The sequence below is a fragment of the Trachinotus anak genome, unplaced genomic scaffold (genome assembly GCF_046630095.1).
Source record: "Trachinotus anak isolate AG129_WGS33_773 ecotype Australia unplaced genomic scaffold, CSIRO_AGI_Tana_v1 ptg000019l, whole genome shotgun sequence".
NCBI classification, from domain to species: Eukaryota; Metazoa; Chordata; class Actinopteri; order Carangiformes; family Carangidae; genus Trachinotus; species Trachinotus anak.
Window position 1 is genome coordinate 6,494,903 of NW_027273870.1, and position 16,366 is coordinate 6,511,268.

A 16,366-nucleotide genomic window follows, 5' to 3' on the forward strand; every position below is an offset into this window, starting at 1 on the left:
GAAGAACCTATTTTTAAGGAATGGAGGCCATACAGCACATTAACCCTTGAGGTCAGGTCTGATATGCAAACCCACCCCAGCTAAAATAGCTACTCTGACCTCATGTTGGGCAAAATAGATCAGAGCCTGTGAACCTGGGTAACCGCTCATCTCTGAGACACTTCTAGTGCAGAAACTGATGTATACATGGGCGCTCATTTAAAGGAAAGGTCTGAAAAAATGAGTGGTGAGACACCTAACAAATGCAAAGGGCACGAGAGTTCACTGTTTCATGTAGGGCTGCAAGTAATAATTACTTTCATTGTCAATTATTTTTTTAATCAATCAGTTAATTGTTTGATGTCAGAAAATCATTAAATGGTGAAAAATGCTGGTCCTAAGTACCGAAAGTCGAAGCTGCCATCTTCACATTGCTTGTTTTGTAAGAGCAACAGTCCAAAGCTGTGAGATATTCAGTTTATTGTCATGTGATGAAGAAGAAAAGCAGCTAATCCACACATCAGCCCCAGTTAGCATCAGATATACTACTGTGATATTCTGGGTCATAATTTTAAAAAATGTATAAAACTGTGCTATGTTTTAATTAAATCTTAATTAAACACCTATAGCAGATTTTAGGTCAATGTGCTGGACACCTCTCTAAACCACCATGAAAACATCTTTTAGAAGAATGGTGTTTTGTCCCCCCAGAGCTCCAGAGACTTGTAGACTGAAGCTGCTCTGATAGTTCACAGTGGCCCAACATCTTACCACAGCTCTATTTTTTTTTCCTTTATTTTCCACTCATCTGTACTAATATACTGTACATTGCATAATAATAGGTTTTCCATTACTGCCCGTTAGAGCCAAGAGACAAATTACCATCAAAGGATTTCATTTAAGTCCTATCAGCTCCTGCCACTGACCATAAATCACTGCATCATCATGTCCCCAGTGCTTGAAAAGGCTAAAGCATGAGTAGAAGGGCCTTAGGTCAGTACTCAATGTACAGTGAGGACAAACTGATACCAACTGAGAGGGGAATGAACACTTTGCTCAACCTGCTGAAAGGCCTAATAGATTAAGGGGCCCTTGGACAGGCCTTCTCAGTGACCTAATGTACCCAGAACAGCTGTGTGAGGGCGCTTAGCAGTTAGGCCAGAATGACAAGTCGTTGCTCAGTTTGATATATGAACTATTACATGTGAAACAGGAGAGTTTGTTGAAGGGTATGATGGTATGACCATGCTGGCATCAATATGCCCTTATCACGTGTATTTCAGGTATTTATCATTTAGTCAAAGGCAAGCACAAGATCTTTAAGTGTATGTAAAGATTGTCCATTTCTGCATGTGCAGGCACAGGACTACAAAGGCATCATAAGGCAGAATAAAGGCATTAAAAAGATGATATGTAAGGTAACTGGATTATACATTATGTAAACTCACATCATCTTAATACAAAAGCAGTTGTTCCCCCCATTTTCTCACCAACATTACTTTAAAAAGTTGAAACATTTACACTCAAAACAGCGTAGAGATCTGCCATTTAATTAAGGAAGCGTTACCTCCACCACTTAAACAATCCATGAATTATACACTGTACAAAGCAATAAAATTTAGGTTCATGTAGATGACTATGAATGTTTGTATACAATACTTTTAATCTGGCAAAGGTGCAACAACCAAAATTCAAATGAACCCCTTTACAAAAACTCAGGCAAGATATCAAAACAAACATTTGAAAAATGTAACTGTGAGTTAGACACGCTGAGAAACATATATTGCAGCTTTGCAGCCCAGCTGTATTGCATTTTTTAGTAGCCAGTATCCAGGTAGCTGAAAACAAAACAAATAAAATATAATGAGATCACAATTATTTACATGGCATTCAGTTAAAACTGCAAAGACAAAAAAAAACTACTTTTAAAGATGAATATGGATTTTCATGAATGAGTACTTATTGTAGTATAGTTTGACATCATGAGATGTGTTAATTTTCTTTATTTCCTTGATACTCAACAGATCTTGGTAAAATAAGCCCATAATGAATGAAGGACATTTAACCAGCACCATCAAAAACATCTGCAACATCAAGCAAAGCATTATAAACACACCAGGATTATACAATAAACTTACTGTTTCAGCATCATGCTCCAGTCCCGTGTCGTGATGGTCCATCTCATCGTCTCTGAATTCCTTTATAATCTATTCAAATACAGCCCAAGATATTCATTTAGTTAATTTATTCATATCTCACTCTATTAGTATCCACTTTCACGAGACAAACCTACCTTCTAGGGAAGGATGCCATTAGTCGACTAAACAATTAAACATGGCTCCCCTCGCTAGTTGGCTGCAGAAATACTAGTCAGTTAAACAAATTATTTATATTTTCATAATGTACATCGCCAGTTAACTGATACATCTAAGATTTTACATAGTCCCCCGCCTCCTTCTCCCTGTGCTAATGGCTGGATGTTATAAACAAGCAATCACAGCTGTTTGGCAAGATTCAAGAAAAATTTGTCTGCCACCAAATAACAAAAGTTTTCTTTCGACAAGGCTTAGCATTGCATGATTGAGACATATTTTATGAACACAAATATACACACACACAGTTTTGATCTAGAAAACCAAAATAACATTGTGTGTAGGCTGTATCAGAATAAACTGGCATATAACCACTCACCTGGAGCAATGTGTAACCACATTCAGTGCAGGCTGCTCGTGTTAGCACTGCTAACGTAAGCAATAGGACATTGTTTACCTGTAGATGCTGTGGTCCTGATTACATTGTGCTCAGGTTTGACTGTTTTCTGACTGTTTTCTTACTTGTTTTCTTATTCTTAAACACCTTATCTATTTTACAAGGAATTAGTCACCTGCTGTGATGTTTCCAAACTAGAAAAGACATAAACTGTGACCTGCAACAGTGACAAATGTCTGGAAATGCAGCTGAAAGAAATGCACTAAAAACATTGTTAAATAGTCACAGTATTTACGCTAAAACCAGCATCACTCTGCACTAAACCTGAACAGACTCTTTGAAAGTTGAAGGAAAATGCAACCCTCAAACAATGATATGACACTGTTGACTAATCAAAGTCAACACTGCACTGGAAAGGCTGTGCAAAAAATCTCAAGAGGTCTGGCTGGCCTCCTCTTAAATGTGGTACAAATATAGCAATCTGGTTTAAGTCCACAGAACACTGACGGCCTTCAGGTCATCTCGGTCACAATCGCCTCAGAGCCGAGGACTTCGCCTCCGCATTTTTAACTAATTCAAGCTAGCCCTAACTTACTGTTAACTCTCCTTACACTGTACAGAGCTGTATTAAATTACTGTTGATGCATACTTTTTTTTTTTTTTTACTTTTGCTACACAGGAAACATTCAGAACTCCTAAGTTACAGAGAAAACTCACTTGTAAGAGTTCCGTGTATCTCTCTGGGTCCTTCTCCATCAGAGCTCTTATCTGGCTGTTGTAGTGCTCTGAGATACTCTCCTCCACCGCCACAGTGCAGGCCATGGCCCCCTCCTTTCCCAGCAGTGCAGTGGATGCCCCTGGCAGAGATTTCAAAGAAGTACACAGGTGAGATTTGATGAAGAAACACCTGACTACATTACTACCTAGTGAAATAGGGTTCAAGCTCAGCAACGTACAATAGCTTGTTTATACACTTCTTCCATCAAGTTCTAATATGTGGGTGCACAAAAGCCATTTTAGCTTTCCCTTAAAACATATACATCTTTAACCTTAAGGATGTCAGAATTCAAGCGAAGGCACCATTTAACACTGTGACAAAAGTCTTGTATTGATTAGTTTTGTTCTTCAAGGTAAGTTATTATAACTTTATACACTTTGCTGTCTGTTTATTGGCTGTACCAACCTAATACAAACCCAGCGATGTTCCAGAGAGGTAACAGTGCTGTGGGCCGGACTCTGTTCTCAGCCAAAATTTCATTGAATTTCTCAAGATGTTTCTTTTCTTGATCCCACATTTCCTAAAAAAAAATAAAAATAAACATGTAGATGAAGTGTTGAAAATGACGCAGTTACACTCATGCTGAAGATGTACGTATAGTTACTTTTTTATTTTATTTTTCACAATAAAATAACTATAGGAGCAAGTTTGAGCTTTACTTGAATCCAAAAAAAAAAGATTTTAAATGAAACGTTAAAGTCACACATTTTTAACTGAAAAAACACCCAACTTTCCAGATTCACCCTTCTGCCCACATTGAATCTAATGTCAGATCTCAACATTTCGAAGTAACAATTGAAAGTTGAGAGTGAAAATTTATGTTTCTTCTAAACAGAAACACACTATAATGTTACAACATTCCCCTTCCTTATCCATTAGAATTCCTCTGATAGAAAACAAGCAAAACCAGCCTCTTTGATGACATTATTCTGTGTGTGGCCCCCATGTTTCAGGTGTTTTGCGCTGGGGGGCCACCGGTGTGAACAGTTGTCTAGTACAGGCAGGGGTGAAAGTAAACCTGCTAAAGCCCAAATTCAGAACCAACCACCACCACACTTTAGGCCAGAAAATAGATCTGCTAGCAATATGCAGTCTTGAACATCACTTTGTCTGTTTATAAATTGCTTTTAACCCATTCCAAATTGCTTCTGCACCGTTCATGCTGTGTTTTGGTCCATGTTGGACGGAGCCTTGTCCGGACATCTCCCTCTCTCCCTCAGGGCTCTTGCCCTGCTTCCCTCCCCCTCCCCCGGGAGAGAGTCTGGTGGTCTCCTATGAGCCCAGCCTTCGAGACGCGCAACGCTACGTTTAATGTCATTCCATTCATTGCAAAATGTCCCAAATAAAATCAACAGCAGAATAAGCAGTTGTGTTTCATGTTATTTCAACTTCACCAACACAGAGAACAGCTGTAAGTTGTGTGTGAGCTAACGATCGGGGCTTTCACTCATGATGTATTATAAGACCTATTATAAGGTCTTATAATACATCCATGCTTTCACTCTCAGCAGTACGTGACTGCGCATGCGCGTCTACTTCCGAAACACCTTTGCTTTATTGTCCTGGGACGTTTGATTTTTCCACAAAGTACCAGCAAGAGTTTAAAACAGCGATCGGTACCGGAGGCCGGTCTCGCTGTCCTTCTCAAAGGCTACGTGTCAACACTGTGAGCAGACCTGGATGAGAGGCCCGGTCCTGGATCGACCCAGCACCGCCATCTGGCCCGCGTAGATCCGGTTGGCACCGTATTCACCCGCATGGTCCACGCGCAGGATCCGGTGCAGCATCTCCCTCTCGTCGGTGTCGCGCGGGGCCGGGATCACACCGTAAGCGCGCGAGCTCTGCCGCGCGGGCGCTGGTTAGAGAAAAAAAGACACGTGACGTCAGAACCGTCAGAACCGCCACCGAAAACCTCTCGCTCCTTTACCAAAAAAAAAAAAAAAAAAAAAAATCCCCATGGCTCAGACATTGTCCCCACCAGCAGCTGAAATATTTCAAAACCGGGTAAAAGACATTTGTGTCTCCGGTGGAGGAAACGTTGGTTCGGACAACTCTGAAAAAAACGACGTTATATGACGTTATCAGTTAGCTAACAGGGCTGCCGTGACCCGTCAGCCGTGTCCATGAAACTCCTGTTACATTTTGAGTCTTACAGCATGCTTACAATAATAACAGCGATAACAGTCGTTATAAATACATATATTGGTGTATGTATACATGCAAAAAGGGGGGGGGGGGGGTAAAATAGATGTGTCGTTATATCTACAGGCTCACCCTGACTAGATTGGATAAGTGTTTTTAGCATTTTAGCACTTTAGCTCTTAGCTGTCCCTACTAAAGTAAATAGCAACCCCACTGCTGCTTACCTTTGCATTTTAAACACTGGCGAATCGTCGCTGGACCGACAATCTGAGACCAGTCGTATAAAGCTGTATGTGCGGCCCTTTGCATGGCGGACAGTTTAAGGTTTAGCTGCCCGTGTTATCAAGAAAAGTTAGAAAAATGTGTGGAAACCTTCATTGAATGTCAGAAGGTGGATGTGGCGCACACATATGACGTAATTGCGTCAGTTCTTGCGCAACAATGCCCCCACCCCCATCCATGGAGCCTACACTTTTTTCAAACTGTGTATGCATGTATTTTTGTATATCAACACCAGTGTGTGCTAGAATTGAAAGTCTCTTTTATTTTGCAGAGGTCATATTATTTCTGATATGCCAACCCATGCAGAACCTTTTTCATTAATTTTATTTTGTTGCCATTTCTCTTTTTTTTTCAGATGTTACCTCAAGTTGGAGGGCTAACAGCTTTGAATAGATAAATACCATGGATGTATTATAAGACCTTAGGTCTAGAGTATAGTCCTAAGGTCTTATAATATATCCATGATAAATACTCATATAGTCGAGGAAAACCACCATGTCTGCTGTCATACTGGCGCACGCTCGTTTCATTTTTCCCTTTTTGTCTGCCTGCAGATCCAGGGTTTGTCCAGTAGATGACAGTACTACATAGATGTTCAGCTTAAAAAGATATTTGCTGAAATTCACAAAGAAACTGACCTTTGAGGTAACGGGTCAATAATAAGTTGGTAGGCCTAAAATATTCAGCATGAGGACACTTGCAGTTCATTTAGAGTGCAAGAGGAATGGATGAGCTTGTTGTTCAAGTAAAAAGAAAAGTGAGTCACCAACTAACACACATATTTTATAAGTTATTGAGTTGACAAACAAAATACAGTTGTGATCATTTTTTACATATTAGTACTGTTTACTTTTTATAACTCACACAATTGATAGTGATCTTAATGTTTTCTTTTAATATTGTTTTCCTGTATCAGTCCAGAGGGATCTGTTGTAGAGTTATCCATCTCGTCTCTATTGCTGCATATTGCTATGCACCGTCACAGGATTATCTGGAGTCTTACTCGGCATCCTGGACAGGCTACTGGTCTGTCACAATGCAAACACACAGTATAAATAAATCCACACTTAGCAGGCAATTTCGAGTTCACATAGTTCACCTGGTCCACATATCTTTGGTCTGTGGGAGGAAACCGAGCATTTAAATGAATAAAGTAAATACAGACAATTACCTTTTGGCCAGACACTGTGCTTTTCTGTGTCAAACAAATCATGAGTGCATCCTTTGTTTAGGCCTGTTATGTAAGACTTAACCTGACAATAAGGCAATTAAACACATTTGTGGAGCAATGAGACTTACTGTTGATGGTCTATGGGTGGCAGTGTTTCACAGATAAAGGTTGTCTGAGGTGAGTTTTACCTTGTGCAACACCTGTTGTTCCCAGTTTTCATTTTAGTTTCAGTCAAATATGTTGCTGCACTGTGACCCTCTAAACATGGCAGCATGCAGAACAATTAGATTTCACCTTTTCCAGTGCAAAAAAAACAAATACTTGGAAAATGTCTGCCTACAACATTTGATGTTTCCTCTGAGCATCTGTCACCATCATTTACTTCCCTTGCATTAGAGGGACGCTGCAGTCTTTAATGGGCAGAAAAAACTCACAAGTCTTTCTGCAAAGCATATAAAATAGTGCCGGGACACAGGAATCTGTGGAATGACGGGGCTGACTGGTGAAAAGCGGTGATGGTCGTGGGTAAACAAGGCCAGGACGGTGAATGGTGGGGTGTGTCGGTTTTGTCAGTGTGTTTGTGGTGAGACACCGGTTATGTGTTTCCTTATCTGTCTGTCTGACTGTGGGTGGTTACGCATATGTGGCTTCACATCAGTCCATGTGTGTTGCCTTTTGTCCTCTCTGCATGAGAGTTTGTGCGTAGGTCACATGTGTGAGCAAGGCTGGGGTCTGCATTACCCTGGAACAGCAGGGTAATGCAGACCCCTAAGGGCTCCAAAAGCCCCAGGTTCACGACATGTCATTTGGTTTTCGGTAATCTAATGAACTGCAAATTTATTTGAGAATTTGCAGGAATTTGCATCACCACAACACAATATTAGCTAAGTCAGATCCTGTATTATTACTAAATCTTGAGTTTTGTTAAGACGTTATTTGTCATAGACTAGTTTTAAAGAGGCACTTAGCCAATTTTACACATGAGCTTCTGTGTATTCATCTTGGGGTGTTTTGATCTGAAAATAGATGTCCTTTGTGGCTCTAGATGGAGCTATTCTAAGTAAATAACCCTGATGATGTCATGTAGTCTTAAAGTTGCATTATGGGAAATGAAGGAGCCAGCAGACCAGTGACTAAAAGTCAAGATATCTCGACCTCTGCTGGTGACTGCAATAATTGTTTGTTTGATTGATTCATGCATTGATATGGTAAACTTGTTGTGAGTTGTGTGTCTGTCCGGCTGATGAATGTAATTCCAATAGATGCCCCCCTTTAGCTCTGTTTTTGATCTCTACCAACTCCTTAGGGAAATGTCTGGTTATGTAGCTGCTGAGTTTTTCTCAAAATGTCCATCAGCTAGTTGTGGTGAAGTGTAAGCAGGTAGTGTACAGTGGGTTCTTAGAGCTTTTAGAAAACAGCCTGCTGCAGCTCCATAAAGCTGAGGGGAGTTGCAGGTTCTGGTTAATTCTCTGTTGGTTGAGCAATCCCTTTAACATTATCACATTGTCATTTGATGCATTATTATTACAAAAATATTGATCATAGCCACTTTGATGTGGCTATAACGTTGTAGAAGAGTACTAAACTGTGGCAGTAGACATTAAGTGCACTCACATGGTGCACAGTCTTAAATAAAATTGAGTTTAATCGAATGATTACAAACTCATACACAGTAAACTTGGGGGCAGTGAGTGTTATTCCTGCATAGAGATGAGGTTGTTTTCTGAGTCTCTGGGCTAATAAAGAAGCTGCCATATATAGTCTGCTGTGTGCACTGTAATTAAGGGAAGCAGATAAATACATCCACAGTGCACAAAGGGGGGGAGGGCTTATGGGGGCCTGAGAGCAAATATTGAGACGTCGTAACAGGTTAATCCAGGCATGTGTGTGAAGAGTCAGGTGATCATCACTTGATTCACTATGAAGTCAAATCCAGTGGGCCTTTAAGTGGAGATCGAGACTGGTTTTGATGTTGGTGGACAGGCTGGAGTGTGTCTAGCACAGACAGCCAAAAGGTTGGGGTATTTGTGGGGAGAAAACCAAGCCTCTCTAAACAAGTGGTTTTCAGAGGGGCTTTAAGTAACTGTCTGACAGATGTAACGTCTATCCCCAAAGAGCAAACGCGCCCTCTCAGATTGTAGCGGATATATGAAGTAATCAGCACTTAAGTCTAAAATTTGGTAGAGCAACTGAGGGAAGGTGAGGCCAAGAGAAAGTACGTGTTTTCTTGGTCTTTAGTGTGTTGTGAGTGATGAGTGGCTTAAAGAGCAAACCACAGAGCTGGAAAAAGAGTGAGACTGTCTTATGTATGTGTCTATGTACCTGTATGTATATGTGTCTGACTGTGTTTGTGTAATGTTTGCATGCATCCATGGACGTGTGTGAGTCTGCACACCCTTGCTTCGAGGCTCTGGTCAGACAGTGCATAGCTGTGGTGGGGCGCAGGCTAAGAGCCTTGAGACTACAGTGAGTCAACAATGTCTGCTCTCACTGAGAGGAGACATGATAGGTCTTGTCTCATTTGGTCCCTGACTGGTGTGGTGGGACTCCCAAAGCTTGTGTGTGGGTGTGTGTGTGTGTGGCATGCATGATTTTAAGTAACATTAGGTATTTACCCAGATGTAGAATATATGACACCAAAATGCGTCAGTGTCTGTGTTTATGCGCGTAATATTGTTCTTGACAACCCTCCTCTCACACAAAAATACACACACAAAATAAAAAAACAAAACAAAGAATTTGGTTTAAAACCTCAGGAGCAGGGACAGCATTTGATCCCTGAATGATATTTTACTTAGGGGTCAACATCTGTATCATCTCGAACTGGAAACTTTCAAATGCTTTTGTGGAAATGGCCTTGTGTTTGTGTGTGTGTGGGTGGGTGGGTGTGCAGTATGTGTGATCATGATGGCTAAAACAGTTTTTAAGAAAAGGCCAGGAAAATAATGTCAATCACCCTGTCAAGAGGCTATTTGTAAATTTTCTCTGCCACTGAATGTGGTTTCTTGCTGTGAGGAGGTGGCGGTGATTGTTGCTAGTTGAGAGCTTGGTCAGTTCATTTACAAGACAAGAGGCAATAACACGCCCTCTGAGCAGCACTACAGCTTCAGGGCAGATTGGAGTCTACAGTGAGTTGCTATCGGAAAGTGACAAGACAGGGCAGGGCTAGCTGTTAGCATGCTAACTTCAGTGGAAGAAAAGATGTAATAGAGGCAAGAGTTAACACTGGCGTTGCTTTCCACTGCTGGAGACCGCTGTTGTTGAGCAAGGGAATAAAGTTTCTGAAATCGCAACATTTTTTATAGACTGAAGTAAACAGCTGTTAATGCTAATGTTGGCAACAATATGTAGCAATAGCAAAACTTACAAATAGCTAAAGAACCCCTCTGATGAAAATCAAGTGTTTGACCATGTCCATATGTTTTGTTTTGTTTTTTTAATATATAATGCAAGCTCAAATCATGACCGAAATAAGCTGTCAAAGCCATGACTGCATATTTCCACCTTAGAACTGCAGTGAACCAGACAGTCTCATAAAAACAGATTCAGACATCCAGGGTTTCATACATCACATAACTAAGGAGCCAATCCTATCAACTTGCAGTGACGGGAGGGTAAAATAAACCTGAAACTTTGTCAGTACCGAGAGCCAGAGTTTGCATTAGCACAGCCACTAACACTGTGTCAGCCACTGCCAGTTACAAGCTAACAAATAATATACACAAATAAATACGCTTACTATTCTGACCCATCTTCTAGTCACCGTGCACAATAAACTCCTAACTCCTCAGCAAACTCCTGAGTCTGGGTCTGACTGAGGCTGAAACATGTGGCTGAGTCTCTCTGATCCAGAATTTCTCAATGACGAAGTAAGTGTAGATGTGCTTCCAGCCCCAGTTTTCCTTTTCTTACACATTTTGTGTGGGAAAACCATGTTAAACAGAATACTAATCATAGCAGGGTATTTTTAAATTGTTTAAAACATGTCTGGAGAGGAATTTCAAAGGGGTTCTCCAGTGACTTACCATTGCACTTCCAAGTTTAGAGACTCACACAGGACAGATTAATAGCTTTCAACAATGTCCAAATTTGAATCCAAATTTGTTTCCCACATTTCCCATGATGCATCTTCATAATTATGCATGCCCTGACATCATCAGGGTTATTTTTTCAGACTTTGCAACAGAGCTGAGCAGTACTCCTCATGAGAGGTAACCTGAACTTGATGTGTAAAATTGGTGGAGGGCCCCTTTAATGGAGATTCATTAAAGGTTGGATGAAATAAGGTAATAAGATTAAGTATTAAGTGTCAGTTATTAGACTCTTGAGTAGGAGTCATTATCCGCTAGAGAAAGAAACTCACTGTGCTTCTACATCTGTGTGTCCTACAAAAGAGTGTTTATTACTGCAAGATGAGATTTATTTTTATTAAGATTTATTTTGTACATTACTATTTTTCCTCAGGTTTATTGAGAGAATTGAAGCAATTATAATATATACAGTACAGAGACAAAATATAATACATTCTGTTACTGAATTCAGATTTGGAACTACATTATCCACTTTGCCTGTAAAGTTAGTGATGGTTGAGATTGGTGGAGTAATATGATGTAAGGTTGTGAGGTGATGTATGATGGTTGTCAGTGTTCTGTTGTCCTACGTTAGGAGCAGACATTTAAGTGGATCCAGTCAACTAGATGAAGCCTATGGATGAAGCTGTCACCGTGTCATTCTCTCTACTCATGACCCAAATGTAGATTGATTCAGTAAGAACAAAGTTTATAGTTAACGTAATAGTAATCAGCGTTACATTATTAAATTGTGAATGTCTGTTTATAAAATGTAGCATTTCCTACTCAAGAATGACAGAATTAACCAAATTCTCATAACAGCTTTGTGTGCATAATTACCATAGTTATTTGAAATTAAAAATTAAAAATCAAAGATGAAAAGAAATCACATACCTGCAGTTTTGGATCTTACAGTTGTGACAGTTTCTCTGCATGCACATGGAACTGGACACCAGTTACTGTGCCATGAGACTTGATTGCAGCAATGAAAACACAGGCTACAAAAAAAGACCCCTCATGCTTGTCGCCGTATAGGGGTTGTTATTCACTTGTGCCATGGGGCCAACCCTGTTCACAGTAAAATGCTCAATTCAGAAGTATTCTATAGCCTCCCATATTAATTCACTGTCACATCTGGGCGTTGGCTTCTATCCCAGTACAAACATGCTCACTCTCACATGTAAGGAAAAGGCTCCCGTTCATCAGATCTATGTGTTTTTAGAATGTGAGGAAAAAGGTGGAGCACTCAGGGAACATAACAAGAACTGCGGGCCATTCTGATGGCAGCAAAGTAGTGGGGGTTACCTGTGCTGAATTGTGCACGTCCTTCCTGTGCTTCTGTGCAAAACTGTTCTGCTTAGCATGCTTAATTGTTATTAATATTTCCGGCTGTTTCACTTGACCAAGACTTCAGACCTGTATTAGTTGGGTGCTGTGCTGTAGGTGCCCACCTCCTCTGAGCATTTAGTGAACACTGAAGATGAAATCAACCCATGAGAATTGATAAAGGAAAAAGACAACAACACACAGAAAGACTAAGGTCCTGTCTTGAATCCAGGACTTGCTATGAGGTGACTTTGCTAACCATTGAGAACTTATGTCACTGTTATTGTGACTCTAACATCTAATCAACTTGAACTAATTCATAATTCTGATGTGAAAATAAGCAAATTTTTCCTTGTAAAATTGGTTTTGGTTTTGACCCTCTTCATTCATATGTCAAAGTGCGAGATCTGTAAAAGGAAAATGTCTATAACAGCCTGTAGAGTCATGTTTGTCACAACTAGAGTTGCATGTCACTTTGGTTTCATTTATGACCTTGGCTGATATTCACAAATATTGGTGGGGCTGCACTTGACAATATAAATTCTTTAAGTGCATGGTATTCCCCTTAAAAACAACAGTTATTCATCCCAAATTGTTACAAAAGTAGGTTAAGAGAGAAATTAAAGTTATGCAACATTGTTTAAAAAAGCCAACCGTTTTATGGTTTAATGGTATCCCTATGGAAAAGGCAAGATGTCTCATAAAATAGTACAAAAAAGCGGTTCATATTCTGATTTAAATTCACCAAGTCTCCTAAAAGGCCACCTAACCCTTTTTATAGATGGTTGTACAAGATTGAAACCAGAGGAAAGTGATTTATCTTCCATTATTGAATTGTTTACACTCAAAAATCTATCTTGCACACCGTGCAGACCTAGTTAAATCGCACTCTAAACCGCCTGTTTTCATGGACACTGGAGAGTGTATTTAGCCGCGTCTGGTACAAATTAAATGGCCCTTGTCTGTCTGGCACTATTCCTTCAGTGATAGTTTGTTTTTTTACACCAAAGGGGTAGGAGATAATATTTAAATCTGGTCCTTATTGTGGGGGAATAGAAAACTCGTGCGTGCTCAGGCAACACTCATCAAAACACTCAGAGAGATTTCTGAATGAAGCAGTCGGATAATAACTACTATTTATGATAGGAAGCCAAAAGAAAAAACACATTCATGGCAACACAACACAAGACTTTAAATGAAGTATGTAAACAAGCTTGAGAAAATGAGTCAAAAGTACAGCCTAGTCAACAGAAATTATATTTACCTCAATGACAAGCTCAGGCGCATCAGCTAGTTTATGTAAAGGAGGTGTGCTCAGAATGAGAATGAACCAAGATGAGTGATGTGTGTGAGGAGAGACTGTGTTCATTCTTGATCATGGTTTTCTCATTTACACTGATTCTCAAAGACAGAGGTAGAAACATTCAAGTGAAACAATCCATTTGAAGGGTGTGATGGCAAGGCAAGTAAAGCAGCCCTTTATTTACGAAACCTGTCATTTAACCAGCATTTCCTGTTAGCCACAGGATGTGGCTCACTTTGCTTTGACATCTCAGCCTATATGGTTTTCCGGAAGTCATGTTTGTGCTCTCTGATTTACAGAGTGCAAACTGTGGGTTACCATGAGTACATACTGTCGTACAAATGGCCCTGCAGTAGGAAGTTGTGTGATGAGTGCTACTGTTAAATTTTGGATACGCCATGTGGGCAGATACATAATTTAGTGTAGTGTATGGTGCTCATTTTTCCAGCATTTTTATGACTGAATTTTAAATGAAGGAAAGTAGCAAAGGATAGCATGAAAGCATGGAAATATTGACTTGTGCCCATGAATACTTTTGCATGTTTTCACCCCCCTCCAGGATGAGGGTTTGAAATAAATTCCAGATGGAGTCTTAAGTTAAAGCACAAAAACATAAAGATGCAAATATCTAATATGTTTTGAGGTCATTTTGTCACATAGGTGCTGTTGCTGGGATGATGACTAACAAGCACCCGTCAACTATCTTCCTTACTGCTGCTGTGAAACTGTTGTTGTGAAACAGTAACTCAAGTAGTGCTAAAAAGCTGGCAGCAGTCCAAAAGACATAAAATACAAAGTGAAGCAAACTAGGATTAAAGCTGTGGCTGAATTCTGTGGTAATCAGAACATAAAAAATATGATATTATTACAACAGCAGCAAGTGGTAGAAAATCCTGCTGGTCATCACTTCATCATTTTACCACATTGTATTCATCCCATTTGTTTTCCAGCCTGAAAAAGACAATGTTTTTACAGTGTGCAGGGAGTGGACAATTCCCCAGTAAATGTCACAACCACGATTCCGGCCTCCCCCTCAGTTTTTCTTGGTGATATTTTTAGAGGGGCTTGGTCCACAATCCTCAAGTGAAAAGGCGAGGAATTGTTTTTGTTGATGCCTGTCTTACCACTTCAGTGTGGTGACTCGTGATGAGCTGGTGCCTCCATACGTCACAAGAGGCCAGAGTGAGTGGGAGTTAGGCTCCAGCCTCTATTAAGGGGGGAGCCATGCACCCAGGTTATTGGGCAACTAGTGACGGGGGACCGTCCCATGGATTTCCACTTGCTGCTATTTCAGGGCTGCAGCAGGTCTGTTTTCAGTTTAGAGAGAAGCCACAATATCCTATTAAGAATTGTTAAAGTAATTGAGCAGTGTTTACTCAGAGAGCCTGCCCGGTTACACTAAGGCTCCTGAGTCTCTGCAGATGTACATGAGTCAGATCAAGGCAGGGGATGGATGGATGGATGGATGGATGGATGGATGGATTGACGTGAATACAAGCTACACATTACTTTTAATTATCAAGTCTTATTAATCAAGTTTTTACAAATACATTTATTCTGTACTTTACACATCTTCAATCAATTTTCATCTTCTAATTTAAACTGTATGTTTAAAAAAAAATTCAGTGTTAGTTTAAATTTGAGGACAAAAGGTCAATTGCACAATAGATGAGGTGGTTCGAGGGTTAACCTCTGATTTCTCGCCTGCAGCAGCAAAAGTCCAGCCATGCTGCGTCCTCCTGGCTCACAGCCAGAGTCTCCACTTTGTTTAGAGGCTGTCTAAACCTGTTTGGATTGTGGCTGGGTCAGCTGTGAGGCACAGCCAGGTCAGGCCCAACCAAAACTCACCACTGGCTGACAGCTACCCAACATTGCGCTTGTGGCTCAAATTTAGTCCTAAAAAATAGGCTCTGCAAATGATTTTAAACGAGTGTGCAAATTTTAGTGCATCTCTGCTGGTTTCTGGTTTACTCACAGTGTAAATACTGATGACTGCATAATAATTGTTTTTTCTAACCTTTGAAAAGTGGAATAAAAGTAGTCTTTCTCATTCCAACAATAAAAAAGCTGATATCACTTAATTCTTAGTTTTCAGGAGATTTAATCTGAACTGGAGCCATATTGACAAACTGGGTGTCACCAGTTGTGGTCACCATAATAAAATATATGAGATAAGATCTCAGTTTTATACTTTGTTTAGTCTCTCATCATTATCAATGAAAAACTGAATGACCTCATGTAGTTTTCTTGAACTCAAACCCAGAAAAACACATGACACAGCATAATGCGTTGCCAAACACATCTGGGAATCTGTGATGAAACTCAAGAAATGGAAAACACACTTCATTTTAGGGAAACATCCAAAATTTCGGTGATGACTGTTTCTGTACACTTCCTGTTTTTTGCAGAGATTATATCTTAAGTAATTGTTCGATTTATAACCAAGACGCAAATACATTTCATCATTATATATATATCAAATTTAACTAACTGATTGAACTATTTTTTACTTATTTAGGAGTTATTTATTGAGAGAGTAAACTATACAGCAAACACCCTCTGATTGAGATATATGTATATAAGCATATGTAAGCCAGCACAATAAA

General features: G+C 40.0%; 1 protein-coding gene across 1 annotated transcript; it reads right to left on the minus strand.

The window, feature by feature from the left end:
- Nucleotides 1–1,513: 1,513 nt before the first annotated feature.
- Nucleotides 1,514–6,030, minus strand: coq7 (coenzyme Q7 homolog, ubiquinone (yeast)). The gene is made up of 6 exons (XM_071505036.1): nt 5,833–6,030; nt 5,143–5,321; nt 3,872–3,986; nt 3,406–3,545; nt 2,118–2,186; nt 1,514–1,817 (listed from the first exon to the last, which is right to left on the minus strand). Exons 1-6 carry the CDS (start codon nt 5,915–5,917, stop codon nt 1,740–1,742), a joined length of 666 nt encoding a protein of 221 aa, XP_071361137.1. The 5' UTR covers nt 5,918–6,030; the 3' UTR covers nt 1,514–1,739.
- Between the last annotated feature and the right edge of the window lie 10,336 nt (nt 6,031–16,366).

Excerpts from the sequence above, each read along its gene's own strand:
- coq7 (XM_071505036.1), bottom strand. The coding sequence starts at position 5,917 with ATGCAAAGGGCCGCACATACAGCTTTATACGACTGGTCTCAGATTGTC. Across the intron at positions 5,322-5,832 it reads CCAGTGTTTAAAATGCAAAG|CGCCCGCGCGGCAGAGCTCG; the intron begins GTAAGCAGCAGT and ends TTCTCTAACCAG. Across the intron at positions 3,546-3,871 it reads CATCGCTGGGTTTGTATTAG|GGGCATCCACTGCACTGCTG; the intron begins GTTGGTACAGCC and ends AATCTCTGCCAG.